This window comes from Fomitopsis serialis (genome assembly GCF_022376445.1).
Source record: "Fomitopsis serialis strain Sig1Antser10 chromosome Unknown B0H18scaffold_56, whole genome shotgun sequence".
Classification (NCBI taxonomy): Eukaryota; Fungi; Basidiomycota; class Agaricomycetes; order Polyporales; family Fomitopsidaceae; genus Fomitopsis; species Fomitopsis serialis.
Window position 1 is genome coordinate 6523 of NW_025955016.1, and position 19473 is coordinate 25995.

General features: G+C 57.5%; 4 protein-coding genes across 4 annotated transcripts; 2 read left to right on the forward strand and 2 right to left on the reverse strand.

Moving 5' to 3' along the window:
• Window positions 1–2086: 2086 nt before the first annotated feature.
• On the reverse strand, window positions 2087–3053 carry B0H18DRAFT_1018842 (uncharacterized protein). Its single transcript, XM_048029400.1, has 2 exons — window positions 2889–3053; window positions 2087–2782 (listed from the first exon to the last, which is right to left on the reverse strand). Exon 2 carries the CDS (start codon window positions 2626–2628, stop codon window positions 2347–2349), a length of 282 nt encoding a protein of 93 aa, XP_047891092.1. The 5' UTR covers window positions 2629–2782; window positions 2889–3053; the 3' UTR covers window positions 2087–2346.
• An 883-nt stretch (window positions 3054–3936) lies between these two features.
• Window positions 3937–4482, forward strand: B0H18DRAFT_1018849 (uncharacterized protein). Its single transcript, XM_048029401.1, has 3 exons — window positions 3937–4117; window positions 4369–4407; window positions 4460–4482. The coding sequence occupies exons 1-2, from the start codon at window positions 3964–3966 to the stop codon at window positions 4395–4397; spliced, it is 183 nt and encodes a 60-aa protein (XP_047891093.1). The 5' UTR covers window positions 3937–3963; the 3' UTR covers window positions 4398–4407; window positions 4460–4482.
• Window positions 4483–6524: 2042 nt separating this feature from the next.
• B0H18DRAFT_1018856 (uncharacterized protein) lies at window positions 6525–9055 on the forward strand. Its single transcript, XM_048029402.1, has 4 exons — window positions 6525–6802; window positions 6859–7135; window positions 7199–8558; window positions 8612–9055. The coding sequence occupies exons 2-4, from the start codon at window positions 6884–6886 to the stop codon at window positions 8617–8619; spliced, it is 1620 nt and encodes a 539-aa protein (XP_047891094.1). The 5' UTR covers window positions 6525–6802; window positions 6859–6883; the 3' UTR covers window positions 8620–9055.
• Window positions 9056–18523: 9468 nt separating this feature from the next.
• On the reverse strand, window positions 18524–19351 carry B0H18DRAFT_1018892 (uncharacterized protein). Its single transcript, XM_048029403.1, has one exon. The coding sequence runs from the start codon at window positions 19324–19326 to the stop codon at window positions 18796–18798; it is 531 nt and encodes a 176-aa protein (XP_047891095.1). The 5' UTR covers window positions 19327–19351; the 3' UTR covers window positions 18524–18795.
• Between the last annotated feature and the right edge of the window lie 122 nt (window positions 19352–19473).

Genomic DNA, 19473 nt, shown 5'->3' on the forward strand with positions numbered 1-19473 from the left:
TGAAACCTCTTTCCAGTTCAAAGACGTAAGCGTGGGTGATCGCATTCGACTTTCGGTGGACAAAGGGGGCGCGGTTTCGGTCACTGGCTGATAGGCCTGCGTAGAACCACGATCCCGCGAGTATGTTCGGCCACACTACCCAACACCGCGTTCAGCGCAAGCATCGCAATGCGTTGAGGACGTGTTTCGGCCTAGTGCGTTCCATTCCCTATCTCGCTGAGCGGCTCGTCGCAACTTGGCTGTGAGTCGGACGCAGTACATGCATATCAGAGGTCCCAGCCATGCTTTCCCCGCATGAAGGGGTCGGAGAGGTCTATCATCCTGTCTCCGCGGGCCAGTGCGCGTCCGTTGATTGGTCCGTCGGCCGCTGATAGACGCAAGAAGGTCATTTCACGGCTCGATGCTGGGAGCGCGGATACGCTAGAACTCTCATGCTCTCGCGCGCCTCCTCCCGGCGAACTTTGCACTCGCGCTGGGCCGTCTCACGGTTGACTGCGAGGTGCAGCGACTGCTCCACGATTTGCACGCGCACTAACGTCCACTGGCGACTCTATAGTTTGCGTAGGGTGGATCTTCGCCTCCTGCATTATTGTGGGCTGAGGGCCTGACCTCCTCCAGCACTGAGCTGTACGTCCAAGTGCATCCCGTATCGTGCGTGAAACGCCTGACTGGGGGGATCCCACATTCCTGTCCTCCGACGCATCGCGCACCTTGGGAGAGCTGGCAGAGCCGCTCGACGATTGGGCGGGGTTGGGTCTGTCCCCCTTACGCTGGACAGATTGAACATTCACGTAGACGTCTGAGAAGATGTGCATGGGGATGTGAAAGACGAAACGCTGCGCCCGCGTCTAGCGATGGCGGAGGGTCGGAGCTCTTTGAAAGCATCCGCTGCCGAGGGTCAGCAGATTCCCTCCGCGGCTCTAGACTTGCTATCTCGTGGCGAGTAGCGCGTGCTGGCGAGTGACTTTGACGTCGTTTTATATGGTTCGTGTGCAGCTCAATCTCTAGTGAGCATGGCGATTTGACTAGTATACTCATTGTGCGTTCCACCGTCCAGCCGGGTTGGTCTGAGCGAACAATGTAGAAGTGTGTCTACTCTCTAAGCCTCAGTATGAGAATGAAGAATGGAGTGCGAGCACGTCTACTAGTTCGATAGGACAGACTTCTGCGCTTCGTAGGCACGTTGATATCGTGGCCGCATCGACGAGGTTCCGTTTGCTTCCTGTACTAGCAGTTTATCCGAGTGGTTGATGAACCATCCGGTTTCATGGACGGCAGCACGCCGGCCATCTGAGTCTTTCCTCCTGGGTCCAAGTACAGCGCTAGTAGCTCCAGTGGAACAATAGACAACAATCGCGAGGTGAGATTCGTCGAAGTCGCATCATGAACAAGAACTGCCCGTTTCGGATACAAGGCAGTCTCCCTTCCAAGGAGAAGCATCGTATAATTGCTGAGGTGACCATCCGTGTCTCGAGTGTATATCGTACTTGAAGTATGGGCACGTTGTTCGTGCCTGTGATGTTATGACCGGAGACGCCGCATACACCTAGAAGGCCACTTGCCCCAAGAGCGTACAGCATTGGACGGTTGAACTTGAAGACGCATTCAATGCAAGTACCGAAGCGACCATGACAGCCACAGGAATGATGGACGGGCGCGTCGCTGATGGCAGACGCCCCAGCCAAGGCAATCCACCGCGCTACCAGACCAGAGCAAGTGAATGGCGTCATGAGGATGATCGTGGATGGTGGCGTTGGCGAGCTCGGGCCCTCGGGCAGGTCGACCAGTATGGCTTATCGATGTCAGGAACGCAGATATGGTGGCTAGTCGGGATCGACTCGCCACCGACTTCGAATTCACTGCGTAGCTTGCGGGGCAGCCAGCCCGAAGGAAGACACATATAGATGAAGAGCCCATCCGTACGGGAGCTCGTGGCCGCCTTCACTGGCTCTACAGTCGGCATACATACATGCATGCATCGGGGTCACGCAGCTAGCCCCGTCTTCGCAGATCCTAATAACACAGGAGCAGAGCACCCTTCACTCCGCAGATCATGATCTTGTTATGGACCTCGGCACGGGCGAAGTCCGAGAAGGAGGGGCCCTATCCGCGGCACGCCGAAGGCCACCTTCCCTCTCCGTTGTTGCCGTCTGTGAAGTTCAATAGCACGTACCATAAAGGATCCTAGCAATCCGAAGACATGCTCGCCCGCCTCCAATGCACGTTCCTGTATCGTAGATCCTGTCTTCTCCCGCGACATGGTCCGATAGGTCGAGTGCTTGGAGCGGGGAGGGCCTAGCAGCATGATCCGGCACCGACAGAACAAACGGGGTCCATAGCTTGCTCCTAGGGCGAAACTCGCGCGGGAGCCGTCGAGCTCTCCATTCTCAAGTCTGCGTGGATACGCCGCAGACATCCAAAGCCATGGCCTGCGCGTGATGCAGATGCACTAAGCATACCGATGAGGAAGGGCGATCTACGGCGATAAGTCAGAGCATCGGGAAGATAGGGTAAATTTGGAATAGGGCGCACCGTTATGTAGAACACTGGGAGACAAACCTGGACCAGTCTCGCAAGTGACGTCAAGGTCCCGCTGAGCCTTCCGCGTCGCCAGCCTTGGCCTTGCATTGTACTTTCAAGATGCCAAGCGCGAGTCTGTGCTCGGCAAACGGCTGCGCCATGTGCGCGACGCGGACTCGAGGATACTCAACTCCCGTATTCCCGCGTCAGAGAGCGTACAGATTGCGGAGCTGACTGATCACCGTGTGAGGGCAGCAAAGCTTGAATGATAGCGGCTTAGTGTGAGCAACCTGACTGTGTGCGAAGAGGCAAACGCACCCATATCCTCGGACCGTCACGGGCACTGCTGCGTCGTTTCAGTGGAACGAGTCTGAGGATACGACAGACGCCTATCTGAAGCTTCAACCTGCCCCTTAGGACCAGTCCACGACACACCGAGACACTGTCGCTGTTATGATCATTCGCAGTCGGCGTCGGATAACAACAGAAATGCTGTCCGACCCCACCGACACCTACCAATCCAGCGTCTATCAGCTGCAGGCGTTCCGTAGTGCCCATGTACTAGGGCGCCTGAGGATAAATGAACGCCACCAGCCTGGCTCGGAAGTGTGAACGCTGGGAGTCTGAAATACCCGCCCTCGCGCCGTTTCATATAACTCTCGTGTCCACCACGCGCGCACGCGCGCACAGAACGGGTTCGCACGGCCGCGGAGGCCACCGCACCGCCTCGCAACTCAAAAAATGCTTCAGCACATTGCCTTCCCATTGCAAACGAGGGAAGATAGGCACGTACGGACAGTTCGACGCACAGACCAGGAAAATTTAGACGTACGAAGTGAATGGCGATCCGCCTGCGAGTGGAGTCGATTGTGATCTCGACGAATCATGGGGCAGATCTGCCCGTCGCACGTACGGGGTCAGATGCGGCGAACGTGGGCACCCCAGACCCAGGACCGAGCCCGTCCCTCGCCCTCGGAGCCAACACAGCTTCCACCCACTCTCCGGAGCAAGCGCGCAAAGTCGGGGTGCGGGGCCTATGCTCCGAACGCCCGCTATTCCAGTAAGGAAGGTCTGTATTGCTTATGTACTGCGGCATACTGGCGATATGAAGCTTCATTGTATTGAGGGTTAGCAAACCTTCTAAGGTGACATAGAACTCACATGTATCGATGGGCAGGATAGGGATGCGACTCCAGCCCTGCGTGCGATCTGAGCCTCAACGAAGATGAGTCTGGCTCGTGTCTCGTCTGACCGCGGACGGAGACACGTCCGATGTTGAACGTTGAACGTTGAATCCGTTGCCGCCGGAGCATCCTTCAACGCTCTACGTCGCACAAACTCGGAAGCAAAATTTGCTCAGTGCGATGGACAGGTTGAACATATAGGAACGGATTGGTAATCGCACTCACTGACCAGTTTGCTTACCTTTTTCCTAACTCCATAATGCAGTGCGTCCGCTCTGCACTTCCGCGCCGGGTCATCTCGGTGGCGCACCATGGTCCGGTCGGAGGCAAAATTCATGAGTGTATGAGCGTCACGCCGTCACAGCCAGTGACTCGACGTGACTCTCCCCACCGCGGAGGCTGGGAACGAGGGTCTGGTGCAGCGTGTCAGTGGGGAAGACGAGGGTGGTGTCACTTGCCAGATGGACGAAGCCTATATCGAGGGTCTGTACAACCCTTGACGCGGATCCATGTGACGATGTCAGAGGTGCATCTCACTTTGCCAGAGATGCCGTGAATAAGGAGTCATAAGTAGGGGTCGCGCTGATTCGTCGATCCGGGTCCAGAAACATGTCCAATGACCGGTGGAGGAGGGGAGGAAGTGCTGAACATTGATGATACCAACACGAACAGACATTTGTGGATAGGTACTGAGTCGCAAAGACTGTAGTCGGAACTGAGACATTGACGTAGACAGAGATCAAAGCAAGACTTACCGAATCCTTACGGCATGGGTGCATCAACCTGAGAGGGATGAGTCGGAGGCGAGTCGAACATCACGAAAAAGGTCTGTACTAGGCGCCTGTCAGACAGACCATCAGAAACCAGCCAACCCAACCGTGCAGAACGGGGTTATGACGGAAGGAACTGCATACGAGACGCCCTGTTTCCAACGAAGGGCCAGCGTTTGCAACAGAGATAGGCCTCGGATGTCGTCAGACGTTCCCACTGTATGCCCAGTGAGTAGCACAAACGAAACAACAACACTATGCGGGCGTTCTGAGACGGTGCTCGAAGTGCGTTGTGCTCCAGCGCGAGATGTCTAAATCTTCCACCGACACAACTCGGAGCGGCGCCCGCATGACGCAGGTGCGTTCAGTGAATCTTCGAGTGTGCAAAAGTCACCGTAGTGTGTCGCACGCCCGTCACAGAGCACCAGAGGCTTCTATCAACTCGCCGCCTGTTATACGCCGGGCAGGCAACGCGAAGATGAACTCGCATATCTTACGTACCCAAGACGCCGATATGAGAGTGGGACCCAGAGCCGTTAACAGCTCCCAGGCGGGTCCAAGGACGCGTTCCAAAGCACATCGCGTCCCCGTCCAACATGTGCACGGTCCAGCTCGAAGCACATTGCGCGCGCCTGTCAGGGGAGATCGTGACATGTGGGCACCCAACAGCTCGAACAAACTGCCACATACCCGGGCGCGAATCTCGAAGCGAGCGACGGATCGGGCGCGGCGCGAGCTCACTGGCACTCGATCCCGATCATGGCGTTGGACAGTGCAGCGCAGCTCCGTCTCCGAGGCCGCCGGAGAGAGCGAACAATGGCGAGAGTGCCCTGTTCTGTGTGTGGGTGTGTCCATCATGCACAATATCATCGCTGTCCGCCGTGACATCGTGCATCAGCGTACATAGAGGGCTGGCACGTCGGGTTCCAGTCGGGGATGTGGAGTGGGTCGAGCGTCGTGGACCGTGCGGTGTCCACATTGGTATGAGCAGTGGGTGGGCGCAGTGCGATGCAGTGGACGAGGTCGGACTTGGTCGAGCGTGACCGCCGCGGAGACCGTCGGGGTGATGGGACACTGGGAATGATCGTCAGCGACGTACATACTTGGCGTATTGCAAACACCACGGGAACGCATGAAACCGGACAAGGCAAGTATGCGAGGTGGTTATATTCGGAGAGTGGTTGCATGCGATAGTGATGAGACGTACGAGGATCTCCATACTGGACAGCAAGCGAGCCGCACTGGCATACTAATCACGATCCCGCTTTCCAATGAAGAGGCAGCGGCAAGAACCACAGACGTCAGTGCGTGCGCACCTCGAAGCATACCAGCTACCGCACATTATGCGAGGATGTCCGGTCCGCGAACAACGGCTGGACCTTCGACGAGCGTATGAGACCGCGGTCGGCCCCTGGCTGCACGCCCGTCATGCACAGCATCTCAGTCAACACTGAAGCATTGGAATGATGATGGTGGCGTCGCGCGACCCGGACTCGCACCAGAGACTGCCCGTTTCGGGTCGCTGCCCAGTACGCCCAGCCGTTCGAACCCCCGAGCCACAGGCCCCGGCTTCGACGCCACCAAATGGACCAGATCGCACTCCTACGTGACACCGAGTCGTCAGTCTGTTGTAAGGTTCTGTGAAGGACAATTTCACGAAAGCATATCAGGGAGAACACGCCACGAGAGCCGGAGCATGTCCACGACGTACCATGACCGAATGATTGTAGATCCGCGACGGCCAGGTGTTCTGCACGTTAGCTAACGCGTCCACGACAGCTCGAAGGGCTCAGTGCATGTGAGAGAGCCCATCATCCGCGGCGAATGGCGTCCGTTCGATTGCGAGTAGGTGTCCACGGGCTGCACGCCAGAGAGCTACGAATGACGACGTCCCAGAGAACACAGTGGCCGTCAGTGTCTTCGACGTAACGTAACACCGCACGCAGCCATCAACGCTCGTCGCCCAAGCATACAATTCGACGCACCGGGGCTGCGTTGCAGCTGGTACCACTCCCGACCCAACCACCACGACGTTTGCGGCATGGAGGAGGGGGGGGGATCCATTTAGACGCATCGGCTGTTGCCGTGTCGATCTCACTACATTCCCACGCCACACTACGTAGCAACTCGCAGAATTCGGAAGCTCCTTACTTACTACTTAACATACTTACAACTTACAGGCCGCAAGCTCGCAGCGCAAGTGAAGGCCTGGTCCGGAACTCTACCACGGTTCGAATGCGAGCTAGAGGAGCTCTGCTGAACTTCGTACGTGCAGAGAGGCAACTGATACACTCATATTGATAAAGTCGACGGCGCTCAGGATTCCCGGTGTGTATGAGAGACACAGACAACTTCGGCTGCACAGAGTACTCACGATATGACAGTTTTTTGCAATCTGCGTTATATCGTATGACCACGCGAAACGCATCTTTCGCAATGCACCGAGCACTAGCCGTCCCGGAGCTCCTTCGCATGATACTCGATCACGCTGGCGGCGAACAACCATACCTACCGGCGCTCCTCGCGTTCGCTCTTACGTGCCATGCTTTTCTTGAACCCGCCCTGGATATCATATGGCACTTCCAGAACGGTCTGGGGCACCTGGTCGAGTGTCTACCTGAAGAATTCTGGGAAGCCTCCGAGTCTGCGCAGGTACCGTTGGTAAGTGCACCCGCACCGCGTTCTGAAAAGCCAATGAAGGAGCTCGTCTTTGATTGCTTGTAGATACCTAGAAAGCCTAACAAGCACACTACGCCTCAAGATTGGGAGCGCTTTGACTTCTACGGTCAGCGTGTTCGAGAACTACAATGCGGCCCGTCAAGCAGTCTTGGACATGCGTCCCGGGCGATATCGGATGACCTCTTTTTCTGGCTCGTTTCGTCAAGACCCCACTGCCCGTTGCTACCCGCCCTTCGCAAACTCCTCTGGACGGAGAACAGTACGTATGGGTATTTCGACTCTGCGCATGTGTTCTTCGGGCAGCAGCTCTCTGCGCTGAATATTGACAAGTGCACGCCCAACTCAAAGTACTCCTCCGACGTCATCACCCCGATTCTCCTACACCTCACACAACGCTCACCAGACATCCGAGAGCTCAGGATTTGTATCGTTGTCGATTCCATGGATGGTACTCAACCTGGCCCCTTTCCCGATAAGGCCTTCGCGTCCTTGCAGAGGCTGGAGTCTCTCACGTTGATTTCGGAAGTTCCCTTGTCGTTCAACAGCCTCGCGGACCTGGCAACACTTCCGCACCTCGCACAACTGCATCTCGCTGCCGATTCTAACCCCATACTGTCGGCTGTCCCGAATCACACTAACACAAGCCATCTCACCTTCCCCTCTCTGTCGGAATTGCTTCTGCAATCCGTGTCCATGGGCAGCTCCGCCGAATTCCTATCAGCATGTCGCTTTCCCAACCTCAAGGTGGCATCCATCAGGTCGACCGGAGCGTCAGACCCGGCCACCGTCGACCGTACACTACAGCTACTCTGCGAGCGGTGCTCGCGGGGCGTGTTGGAGGAGTTCGATGTGACCAGCGGCCAGGACGCCGATGTCGAGGAGGAAGGTGCACAGGCCGTCACCATGGAGTCGCTGAGGCGTCTCTGCGATTTCCGCCGTCTCCGCAGCTTCAGCCTTCTGACGGAGATGTGCATCGTTCTCGATGACGACGCCGTCAGGGAGTTGGCCGTGTCGTGGCCCCGAATGGAGTACCTGGAGTTCTATTCCACGGCCATGCACCCCTGGGGGCAGCCGACGGCTACGACGCTCCAGGGTTTGGCGCACTTCGCCAGGTACTGTCCCTTGCTGGGGTCGCTCACGATCGACGTGGATACATCGGACGCGGACGTCTCGCTCCACGAGAGGCCGGGCGGTGGCTACTGCAATCGGGCCCTGCGAACCATCGACTTCGGCCAGTCCCCCTCTTTGGGAAGCCCTGCGAAGGTGGCGGCGTTCTTGTTCGCGATCTTCCCGGACCTTGCGGAGGTCAACGAAGAGAACGATACTCTGGTCGGCGAGTCGTGGCAACCCGTGCGAGAAACTTATCAGGTTCTACGGCTCGCGCGTCACTGGCGGAAACAAGCGGGTGAGTCGCGGACGCCTGAGGTTGCGCAGTCTGTACTGACGAGGGAAGCACAGGTGGATGAATAGGCAAGCAACCGGATGTGCGTCGTGTATGGAGGTGCTAGGTGTAATGCGAGGTCGAGCATATCAGCGTCTCTGATCTGCCATCTCACTGTTGCGATGAAACAAGGAACCGACATCGAATTGTTGTAATGATACTTCCTTTCGTTAAGACGACTGGGCTTCAAACCTACACCAAGGACTACTTTTGATGTGCGCGCCCCATTGCAAGTGTTACCGACTCTGTGCTACGTCGACGACCCCACAATCCCGATCTTGGTTGTTCCGAGCGGATGACTGACATGTTCCCCGATTGCACGCCCCATACCTTGGTCTGAAGACTGTAGCGGCGATCGGTCGCAACCGCGAATGTGACATGTACATGTCCCGCCGATGTGGCAGTCAGTCATACGCCGGGTGGTTACAGTCAACATGACTAGGTACGTCCGTACCATCCGGCTATCCCGAAGCTATTGCGTATCTGAAAAAGGTACTTTATAACTGGAAGTACCTGCTTAAGATCGTAGGAGCAGTTAAGCGCGTACGATGCGATAATCCCGGCCAACAATCCACTCTGAATGAGCATCTCGGTACGTCGTGTCACCGGAACAGCTTAACCATTCCCCTTGAGCTTTATCTAACATCGTTCAAGACTTTAGCTGACGGATTCCTTTGTACCATCACCTATCTCCGGGCTCACGCCTCCTGAACTCGTCGCCATTGCCTGACGTCTCGAAACAGATCACTCTACCTTGAACGTTCAAACACCATTGCCAGCTTGGACAAGCGAGCTCACTCGTAGCAAAACGACTTGTTCGATTGATTGGCACACTCACCAAAGTCGCAAAATGCATGTGTAGCGCAAGCGCAAGCCTCGGTAGATTGGATTAGGAATCGATACTTCCTTTGCATGCAATACTCTGTTTGGACGTCGAAGCCGAACAGAAGCAATCAGTGCCTCGCGGCGACCTCGATCGATATCGTACGTTGGGCCCTCCGCACCGGGTCTGTGCAGCTGCAGGATCCAGGATGATACCGGCAGGGAACGGGACACTTGCAGCCAACCAGAGCGGTCAGTAAAACGTGCCCAACGACAGGCAGATGAGGTAAAAGGACTAATTGGCACTCGTACGTACGAACTTCGACAGCTTCACCCCCGCGCGATATTCCAGAATACCTCGAGGTGTCTTCCGAAGCTCGCCTATGCAGTAAGACTGAGCCATTGGCCATGTTTACGAGGCCGGTCACACCCCAGCCGAATACCTTCACTTTAGCCCGCCTCCGAGCTTTCGGATCCCGCCCGCAAGCCAAAAGGCTATCTTCGCGCGACGCGCGCCCACAAACCGCGTCAAGCGGCGTAGTACCTGATACCGTACCGCTTAGGATGTCTGCGCGCTGATGCGCGGATGGCACTGGGCGGTAGCCTGTAGGCAGCATTGCCTTCGGCCGCCTTCGTACCCGAGTGACTACCGCTCAAGGAAGATAGCTGGCAGATAGCAGGAGATCATGGAGGAGGTATGACACACTCATTATGGTCTGTATGGGGAAGAGAGAACGAGGCAAAGAGGGTATTGTACTCCGGGGAATAGAAGGTTTCAGGGAGGGATTCCGTAATGCCCGTCGATTAAGATTGGATGTAGGGATAAGGTGATATCGGTAGAGAGATAGGAGCTCTGGATCCAGTCATAGGGCACGGGAACGGGCACGGGCACGGGCATCCGAGTGCGACGTTCGTGTTGCGAGGAGTATAGATGTGTATACCCAGTGCCGTACGTTTGTCATTCGTCTAAACAGACAGCCAGCAGACTAGATGTGGTCCTGTGACAACTTGCGCTGGGAGTCCTTCCAAATACGAACGAGCCTTGTCAAGTGCGGCATGCCTGCTTAGTACAAGCTTTCGCCTAGAGAAGACGTTAGGCCCAACTCTTGACGCATTCTCTCGATCACTCACCCCGATCGTAAGAGGAGTCTATCCACCGTGTCCTGACCCGCGACGTCGCCTTGTACTCATATCCATAATACAACTAGAATCCGAGTACATCTGTCCATCGAGGTAAAGTTCACTGGCTTTGATGGGTGGCATCATCATGATGCATACATTCACCAGTACAGCCTCAGAAACAGCGTGCGTCCGGACATCGCTCACCAATTTCAACCCTGGGACAATCCGCGCCCGAGGATCGTACCCATCATACATCGAGACCACCGTAACTGCATGCAAAGTTTAATAAATGAGCGACGCGCGCAACAGGATGTAGCGGGCGCTATGCATCTTTCCTGTAAGAACGGAGTGCTGTCATTACCTGGTCTCGCCTCGCCTCGAAGTCCTCAAGGCGGAAACGAACGCGTACTGTGGAAGCGCGCCTGGTCACGAGCCCATCGTGAATGCCGTACCGGTGGTCATATACACGCACGGAGTGCCCATATCAGACCATGCCATCTCGTCACCATATACTCTAGTGTATGGAATGGACGCCCATACGCATTGACTCAACGGGACGAGGAAGGCCTGGCACATACCTGAGTTGACACGTCGGGACCATTGAACACGCTAATCACAGGTGTGACGCCGCGTACAGGTCCGATGGACAACGCGCCGGCCTTGTGCGCATTGGAGTTTGTAGGTCGTCAGGCGATGTCACGCTGAGCATAAGGCATGCCATGTGAGGATAGCATAAACACGCAGCCAAAGTGCTGGGACGTACCTAGGATTTCCAATTCAGACAAGGGTCATCTTTTGTTCAGGAAAACCGCACAGCACTTGCATTGTTCACCTAGAGTATAATGTGTTGTGTAAGTGCCATCAATTCGAAAAAGAATTATATCAAACCGCTTGTCTCAAGGCCTTTCACTACCGCTCTCGGCCAACGAGCGGAGGCGGAGCGCACAACAACGAACGGAGGCGATCGCATGATCAGCAACGTGTCCGAGAGGCGGATGTAAATTTCGCCCAAACGCTTGATCGAGGGCAGTCAGAAGCATGCCTTGAGCTGTACACATCGCCGTATGCGGCAATACCGCGTGCGCATCGACCACCGAGCAAGCGTTGTGGAGGGCGCCCAGAGGTCACGAGCCTGTACAATCGTACATACATATGCAGACGACGGCCTCGAGGCCGCTGCGTGCTTATGTAGTCGAGCGCGTGCATTGCCTTTGATCCCATCCCGCGTGTACGTCAGGGTCACGTCGGTCCGAGTTTGTGGAAGGTTGAAATTGCTGAGATAGGAAAGACGTACGGTGGAGTGTTCGTCAGTGTGCGTCTGTTGTCATTCTCGTGCGCGACCCGGAGGCTCTGCACGCACGCGTGCGGGGTGTGGAGAAGCCGATATGGTGGAAGGACGCAAGAGGACCATAGTTGTGAGGTGGTTATCCTAGTTCAGCTTGTCGAGAGCCTACGCGAACGGGTGCAGAATCCAGATGTCCGGATCTGAGAAACGTCCCAATCGTTGACAGGAAGCGTACGCAGGCACTGCGTAGTTGTGTCAAATATACCTCGCACCACATGCGTACGATGTTGACTCGTCTGTAGTGGAGCTTGCAACGCGCCGCTCTGTGACCGCTGTCATGACGAGACCGATTGTCAAATAGACGTTCTCAGCATTGTCAGGGACACCGAATTGACAGACAATATCATTAACAGCGAGACCAACAACAGAAGATCTAACGTACCTCTTTCCTCGTGTTGATGCTCTAATTCTAACAGGGCCTGGACGCCGCATCCTCAGTCAATCAATCGAGTTCACCTGTGAGAACGCATCAATCACTCAGCCCGGTATAATCCCACCACTTGTGATGCAATCGCCACATACCTCGGTCAGTTATTGCCGTCAAAGACACTCGCCGACCACCGCCGCGCACGGGCCACCACGCTTTATTGCCACCTTCCATGGCCTTGACACGACGTAGTAGGACAGATGAACACCGGAACTAGGTGTGTGGCGACGCCACAAAGGGTTCAGAAGCCACCGAAGTCTTCCAAACGGACCAAACCCACCACTGCAACGTAATGCATCGGTCTTCCATAGCGGATAAAAGAAAGCGGTCCCCACCTTGTCAGCGCTGGATGCCCCCGGTGAGCTGACCACAGATAGAGGTCGAGTTGAAGAGAGACCGGGCCGCCCCGCTTCGACTACGTTTGGTTCTGCCGCGTTCAGTATCCGAGAAGGAGCAGATTGCCCAATGATCGCAGCCACGAGGGCTGCCGACCCAACGCCCCGACGCCAAATGCCCAAATCCATCCTCGCGGGATCCCGCGAACACGTACACAGGAACCCAACTTGCGCTAGCGGGATAGCCTGTCCCCGGATCGCGTGGGCGTGACCGTGTCGGGTCGCGTATGTGATCAGACGCGTCTGGCGCGTTCCGATAGTGGCCCAACACGTGGCTCCCGACCTTCCGAACTGGCGTGAAAAAACGATTCAAATTCCAAGCCTGTCGTGCATCGTGTTTTTCGTGGCGGACACGACAAACACCCAGGCAGTCGTCACGCAACGGCCGTTGGCGACAAGCCGTTGTGGGCAGGCGGGGATGGCGGGGTGCCGCCGCTTGGTTGGAGGTTTACGCGGATATTGAGTTTCGTAGCTACGTCGACGTCTAGGGGCACCATGGCATGCTGAATGGTGCACGTCTGAACGTTGAACAGTCCTGGTATGAGCTCTCGGCATCGTGTGCAGGGCGGTCAGTAGTCCCAGTAGATGGATATCGATACTGGGCATAGCATGGTCGAAACGGTACAAGGAATGAAACTCTAAAGGACTTACTGCGGTTACAGTGATCGAGGCTCGTCAACAGTCCGATACGTCGGGTCAATCGACGAAGAATGCACCTTCTCGGTCAGCATACACAACTGCAAACGCGAACGCTCAGCATTCATACCTTGACAGGCAGTCGACACTCGACAGCAGCGGCAAATCACTATACACCTCCACGACGATACGAGCCCGCAAGCACGAACCTCCGCGCCGGGCGCTTGACGCGATGGCCGAAGATATTGCCATAAAGCCTGCAATGAGACGATGAGCCTCCGATACAAGCCGATACAGAGTGACAGAGAGAATAGGGGCGCGTATGTGTACCCGCAGCGACGTACCTTGCGAGCGGCGCGCATCGATCCCCGGGTCGAACTCGGCGGCGTCTGCACGAGGTCTCTGTGTCAGTACACAGCCTTCTGGGGATGGCTGGGGCAAACTCGCTCCAAGTGGAGCAAAAACTGCGCGCTTTCCTGGGCAGTGGGGCGAAGGCACCAGAGTTGCACCGAGTACTGGGCCGCAAGTGCCCTTGACTGGAATGTACAGGTGCCTCGAACGCTGTGGGCGTCCTGCAAAATTGCATGCAGTGTCAGCAGTGCGAGAGGTTGGCGTTTAGGTTGGGCGAAGGGGTCTGGGGTGGCTGCGCCGGTCGCTCACGGGGCCGTAGCCAGGGAAGTGAGTCGTGACGCCAGGCGGGGGCCAGGATGATTGGCAGGAAACAGGGAACGGGAATCATTGAACCGAGCGTGAAAGGGCGAGCGGTACCGCGAAAGAAGCTTTGAGCTAAGTTATGTGGATGATCATAGTGCGTCCAGGGCATGCGAATGGCACCGAAATGAATGGCCGCCGCGAACGTGCAGCAGGCCACCCAAGGATAGCGAAGCCATGAAGGTCTGCGGACCAACGCCGTCGAAAACGGTATTCAAGGACGCACCGGGACGACCACTCACAACAAAACCGTATCACCGCACTCACTTCATGACGCCAGCCGGCCACAGAAGTGCAATGTCCCGACGCCCGGGGTCTTGCCCAGCGACCGCACGACTGACCTGGTCATGGACGCACCGTAAACGGAGTGCCGTAGAGCGAGTCCGAGCGGAGGAAGCCCCTAAGTGTCGTGATTAGCCCGACGCCTCGAAGAAAAGTTGATCAGCTTTCGAGCCACGACGCACATTTTGACTCCGCGGTACCTGGGCATACGAGAACTGCTTCCGCCTCTCCAACTCGCTGAGACCCGCGCGAGTACCCCGAGTACGCGGTGTGGAGTCGCCCTCAACAGACAGTCTGAGCCAGTCAGAATCCCGACGACAACGTAGTCGTACCTGGCGGCCCAGCGTCCACACCACCCGCTGACCGTCGGCCAGGTCGGCGTGCGTATCGCCAAGGCGGCAGCCCGATGATTCTCCTGCGCGCGGTCCAGGGGTCGCGGGCGCGACCCGGAGCGGAAAGGCCTCGTTGGTGAACGTTTACCTACCCGATCGTGAGCTTCCGGACGGCACTGCGGGCGGTGGCGCGAGAGCACGCATATACCCGTCAGAAGGAAGAGATTTGCTTGACTAGGGACGTCGGAGAGAGTGATCGGTCGGTGCGGGTGGAACGGCGATGACTGTAGTTGGATTAGCCCGGTTTTGCAGTCAGCGACCGAGCTGTTGATCAGAGAGAGGTGGAGGAAAAGACTTGGGAGGAGAACGCAGAGATGTTCAGACGTGGGCGGCAAGATGGGAGTAGACGACAAAGTCCACTGGCGTCGACGTTCACTCGCTCGCCTGCTCGATAGTGCAGTTCGATGTATTCCAATAAGTAGCGCTCTCAAAAGATCACACAAGTGAAAGGAATTGCAGTGTTTTAGCTTCATTATATTTTTCGTGAGCGCGTTAACACTACGGCCAGCCTATGTTCACCTATATAACGGAAGACGCAAGACCCTATAGTGGAGAGCCCTAAGCAGCCATGTACAACTATAGATAAGGTACTTTGTATGGTATTGATACAGTGCATGCAAATATCGTGGACAGGTAATAGGAGACGAACATGCGTAACAAGGTAGGAGACAATGCACAAATGAAGAGTTCGCGGCAGCAGAGGCATGAGAGCGGGCGGGGCAATGCGAGAGCGACGAAGAAGAGAAACGCGCCACGAACCGGATGCAAGAGGTCCTATGCGAGAGCACGGTGTCCGATATAATGAGCGACGGCGGCCGCCCGCGCGAGCAACGACGCGGCGGCCGGTTGGAGGAAAGCAAGCATGGGAAATAGAGATATCATGGCGCGCGACGGGCCTACCACACGCACGGCGTCGCGTGGGCGTACCAGTCCTGGCCCTTCGCCTTCTTCGTCGCCGAGGCGCGGTCGGTCGAGATGGCGTCGGATATTGAAGGCGAGCCCTTCTCAGGAAAAGAGTCGAACGTGTTCGACCTCGACAGCGACCGGCCCGTTTGCTTCTGCATCGGCGGCGGCACGACGGCGGCGACGGACTCTTGCTCGATGGCGTGGGGCGTCCCGTGGGTGCTGTGCGAGGCGATGCGGATGTTCGCGTCGACGAAACCCGGTGGCGTCGACGGCGATGCGGACGATGCCGGGCTCGTCGAAGTCGAGTACGACTGTTCGGGCGTGTCGGGCGTGTCGGGGCTCGTGGGCGGACTTGGGTACGCCGTGCTGGCGTCGACGGGCATGGGGGTGGGCTTCGGTGGCGACGTCGACGGACGCGCGGCGAAGCTCGGGGTGGTGGTCGACGTGGCGCCGTATGGCGTCGTCGACGGTACTGGTGTCGGCGCAGGCGAGGGGAGTACGTACGTGGGGTATGGCCCGTGGCCCTTGAAGTCCCTCCGCACCTTCGCCTCGAACTCCTTCAGCGCTGCTGGCTCGATGTTGAGTTGCCACTCGAGGTAGGAGCACATCTCCCGCTCCATCTGGTTGATTTCGCGGAGGGCAAACATGCCTTGTCCGACAATGCTCCACGACTTGTTGGAATAGGTGTCGTCGCAGATGACTTTCGACGCGATCATGAAGGCGGAGATGAAGAGACGGTGGCCCGACGAGCCGCGGGCGGCGGGGAACCGCGCTTTTAGACGTTGGAGGAGGTAGAGGGCGGCGAAGGTCACCGAAGTGTGCAGTCGCGTTCTATGGAGGGCGTAGGCGATAAACAATGCGAGCGGCGGCGACGGTGCTGGCGGATTGGCGGTGGATAACGGAGGGAGGTCGGGGCACGCAAACAAATGCGTCACGAACCTCGCGCAGAGCTTGGCGGTCTCTTCGTGGCCGTAGTACGGGTCAGGCTGGAGGAATACTGTTAGTGTTCGGTTGGGTTGCTACGTCAGAAGGGTTACTCACGATGCCATGGTGCGCGCTATGCCCGCTGGTTCCACTAGACGGCGCTGGCGGCGGTCTTGAGGTAATCTTGCTCGCTCTCCGGAAAGGCGAGGGGTGGCGGGCGGCAGAGGGACCTGAGACAGCAGCCATGATGGGATAGTAACAGAGCGTCGAGACGGAGCCACAGACAGGCGCGGTGGCGGTGGGCGACAAATGGTGGCGGCGGAGGGAGACTGGAGGGGATATAAGTCAGCACGCTCGGGGTATAGCGACGCAGAAGCCTCGGAAGGGGTCAAGCAAGCGGGCGTGCGTACAGCTGACGCATGGGCGACAGAAGGCCCGCTGGGAAGAGGCGAGGCAAGATAAACGACGAGGTGGCACCCCATCACGCTCCTGCCCGATCAGAACTGCTCTCGCGAATTTGGGCGACAGGCAACAGCTCGCGCCTGGGGACGCCCTGCCGCGTGCCCGGCAACACGCGGGCCTATCGGCTCAGCCCCCTCGCCCAGTCGCCAGAGCGGCCCCCCGGCGCCAGCGCAGCCTCGTGCCCGGCAAAGGCACCGTGCCCCATCCGGAAAAAGGATGCAACAAACACTCACCGTGTGAACCCTTCAACCTTTCGGCGCGGAAATGGCGTGGCGGCGGAACGCGACCCTATCGTCCAGAGCCTCGAGGCGGCGCGCGGTCCTTATCCAAGTCAATGCACAGACAATGTCGCGGGGCGCAGGGGCAGTGCGCGCAGAATGAGCCCTGGGAGGGGATGGGATGGAGGAGGAAGGGGGTTGGGGAAATTTTGACGGCGTTCTCGCGACGGAGTGGTGTGGATATATAAGCCCGAGCACAAAGGCGCTGTTGTCTCGACGCTGTTTCGGCCCATCGCTCAAGCGCCTAAGCTCCGCTTTGGGGTCTGTCCCGATGAGGCAGGGTGACACGCCCCTGTGACATCCCCTTCCGGCAGGTGGCTGAAGCGTCCGTTGTGGCCAACGCCGGAAGGACCTCGAACACACGCTTCCCTGCCAGAAATGGCAGGAACGATGAGCAGAGTCAAGCGCAGAACATACCTCGGGGCAGTCTGCTTTTGTAAGACACAAAAGGAAAGGAAATTATCGTGGCGCTCTTGGTGGGCTCCGCCTATTGTCCCGCAGGGGACAGGACACCTTCGGTGACCAACGTCCAGTGGTTCGTTCATTTCTACCTAGGATATCGCAATACATGGTGTATGCGGTTGGTGTCTTGACCACCGGATCCGGATGATAGCATTCAGTCACTACAAAGAGAGTCAGTGGGTAGGATCCGCTTACATAGATGTTCGCCTCTGATCGACGACGTGTATAGGATAATTTGCTTGCATCCTTTCCACAGAGACAAGGACGCACTGTCATTCTACCGGTCTGATGCTTCAGCGCAAAAGAAATCAGGCATCGCCTCACAATATGTTTCCGACAAGGACGAGATGAACTATCATGATCAATTTGACTCGAACGTATGCCCACTAACACAAATCAATGCTGCCCCAAGGCGCTGCACCGTAGCACCTATATGCGGCTCACCTTCGCGACCAGTGACTCCCCTTAACGCAGGCCTTGTCTCATCCACGCTTGTGTTTCGAAAGTCCCCATGCCGAACAGCATGAGAGGCCAAAGCACGAGCGTAAGGGGCAAGAGAGGTGTTCCGGGTCCCGCCCGGCCCGCTCTGCATGCCTGTTCAGCCACCGGCGGCGCGTGGCGGCGGGGTCTAGTCCGCCGTGACGCCTCCCGAAAAGGAAGGAGCCAGCGGGCCATGCGACCGACGGCCAGTTCTGTCCAGGCGCTCCCACCGCCCGCTGCGACGCACAGCCTGCGTGTCTCTGCAGTGTGATGCGGCGTTGGCAGCGAGCCCCCTACACGCTCCCGCCAATCACCCCGCGGTTTGATTGGCCATCACGCCGACTTCCGTCGGGACGTCCGCGATGGTGCGCTGAGGCCCGTGAGGGACAGTGACGGTGGCACCGCAGCTGCATGTTCCAGTGTCTGCTGCATTCGAACTAGCTGGCTATAGAGCGTCCCCCTTCGAGTGTGACGCGACGTCGTCGCACTATTCGGATCGGCGTCTCAGCCCAAGACTGGCCTGCAGTGCCCCGAACAACTGTGCCTGCGTGGAACGATCAGTCGCAGCTCGAAAAGCGTCGATCAAAGAGCTCGAGCGGACGGCGGTTGCACGTCCCTGCCACCGCCAGAGTCACTTCGTGCTTCGCGTCGGTGCGACGCTTGTTTGTGGACGCCGCCCAAATGCGGTACAATAGCCGGCGGCTCGTCGACGCCACCTGGAGCTCGCGCGCGCATGCGGCCGCTTTGGCCTTCGTGTTGTCTACAAATGCGGGCGTTCTATTCGGTGTGTGTTTGGCTTGATACGCTCCGCGGGTGCTCGCGATCGTGCAAGAATGCAGAGCGCCCCAATTGCTCGCCCGTTCGGGCGTCGAGCGATCGTCAGATGTGACCTCAGGCCTGCCTGAATCGACGCTCCCATTCAGCCCGCTTTGGCCTATTGTACAGCTCGCTCGGGCCGTCCCTGCAGACGCGGCATACGTACAGCACCCTACGGACAAGGTAACACTCGCCCAGCCTTGTTCTTCCTTACCTTCGCGCCTTCTCCGGATCCCAACGGTTTGCGCAGTTTGGCTGCCGCTATGCCTCATCGCCCCGTCATCGCCACCTATTGTCCCCTCTCCTGGTGTGCTTTCCTCCGTCTCAGATCCAATTGGAACTCGATGCTGATGTTCGCTGCCCAGGGCCCATGCGTGATAGTCTAGGAACTGTACGTACTTGAGTGATTCACTCAGACG

Bases quoted from the DNA above. Each gene is read 5' to 3' on its own strand.
- B0H18DRAFT_1018842 (XM_048029400.1), bottom strand. From the start codon at position 2,628: ATGCAAGGCCAAGGCTGGCGACGCGGAAGGCTCAGCGGGACCTTGACG.
- B0H18DRAFT_1018849 (XM_048029401.1), top strand. From the start codon at position 3,964: ATGCAGTGCGTCCGCTCTGCACTTCCGCGCCGGGTCATCTCGGTGGCG. The intron at 4,118-4,368 runs CTGGTGCAGCGT...GATGATACCAAC, and splicing joins CGGAGGCTGGGAACGAGGGT to ACGAACAGACATTTGTGGAT.
- B0H18DRAFT_1018856 (XM_048029402.1), top strand. From the start codon at position 6,884: ATGACCACGCGAAACGCATCTTTCGCAATGCACCGAGCACTAGCCGTC. The intron at 7,136-7,198 runs GTAAGTGCACCC...GATTGCTTGTAG, and splicing joins AGTCTGCGCAGGTACCGTTG to ATACCTAGAAAGCCTAACAA.
- B0H18DRAFT_1018892 (XM_048029403.1), bottom strand. From the start codon at position 19,326: ATGAGGCATAGCGGCAGCCAAACTGCGCAAACCGTTGGGATCCGGAGA.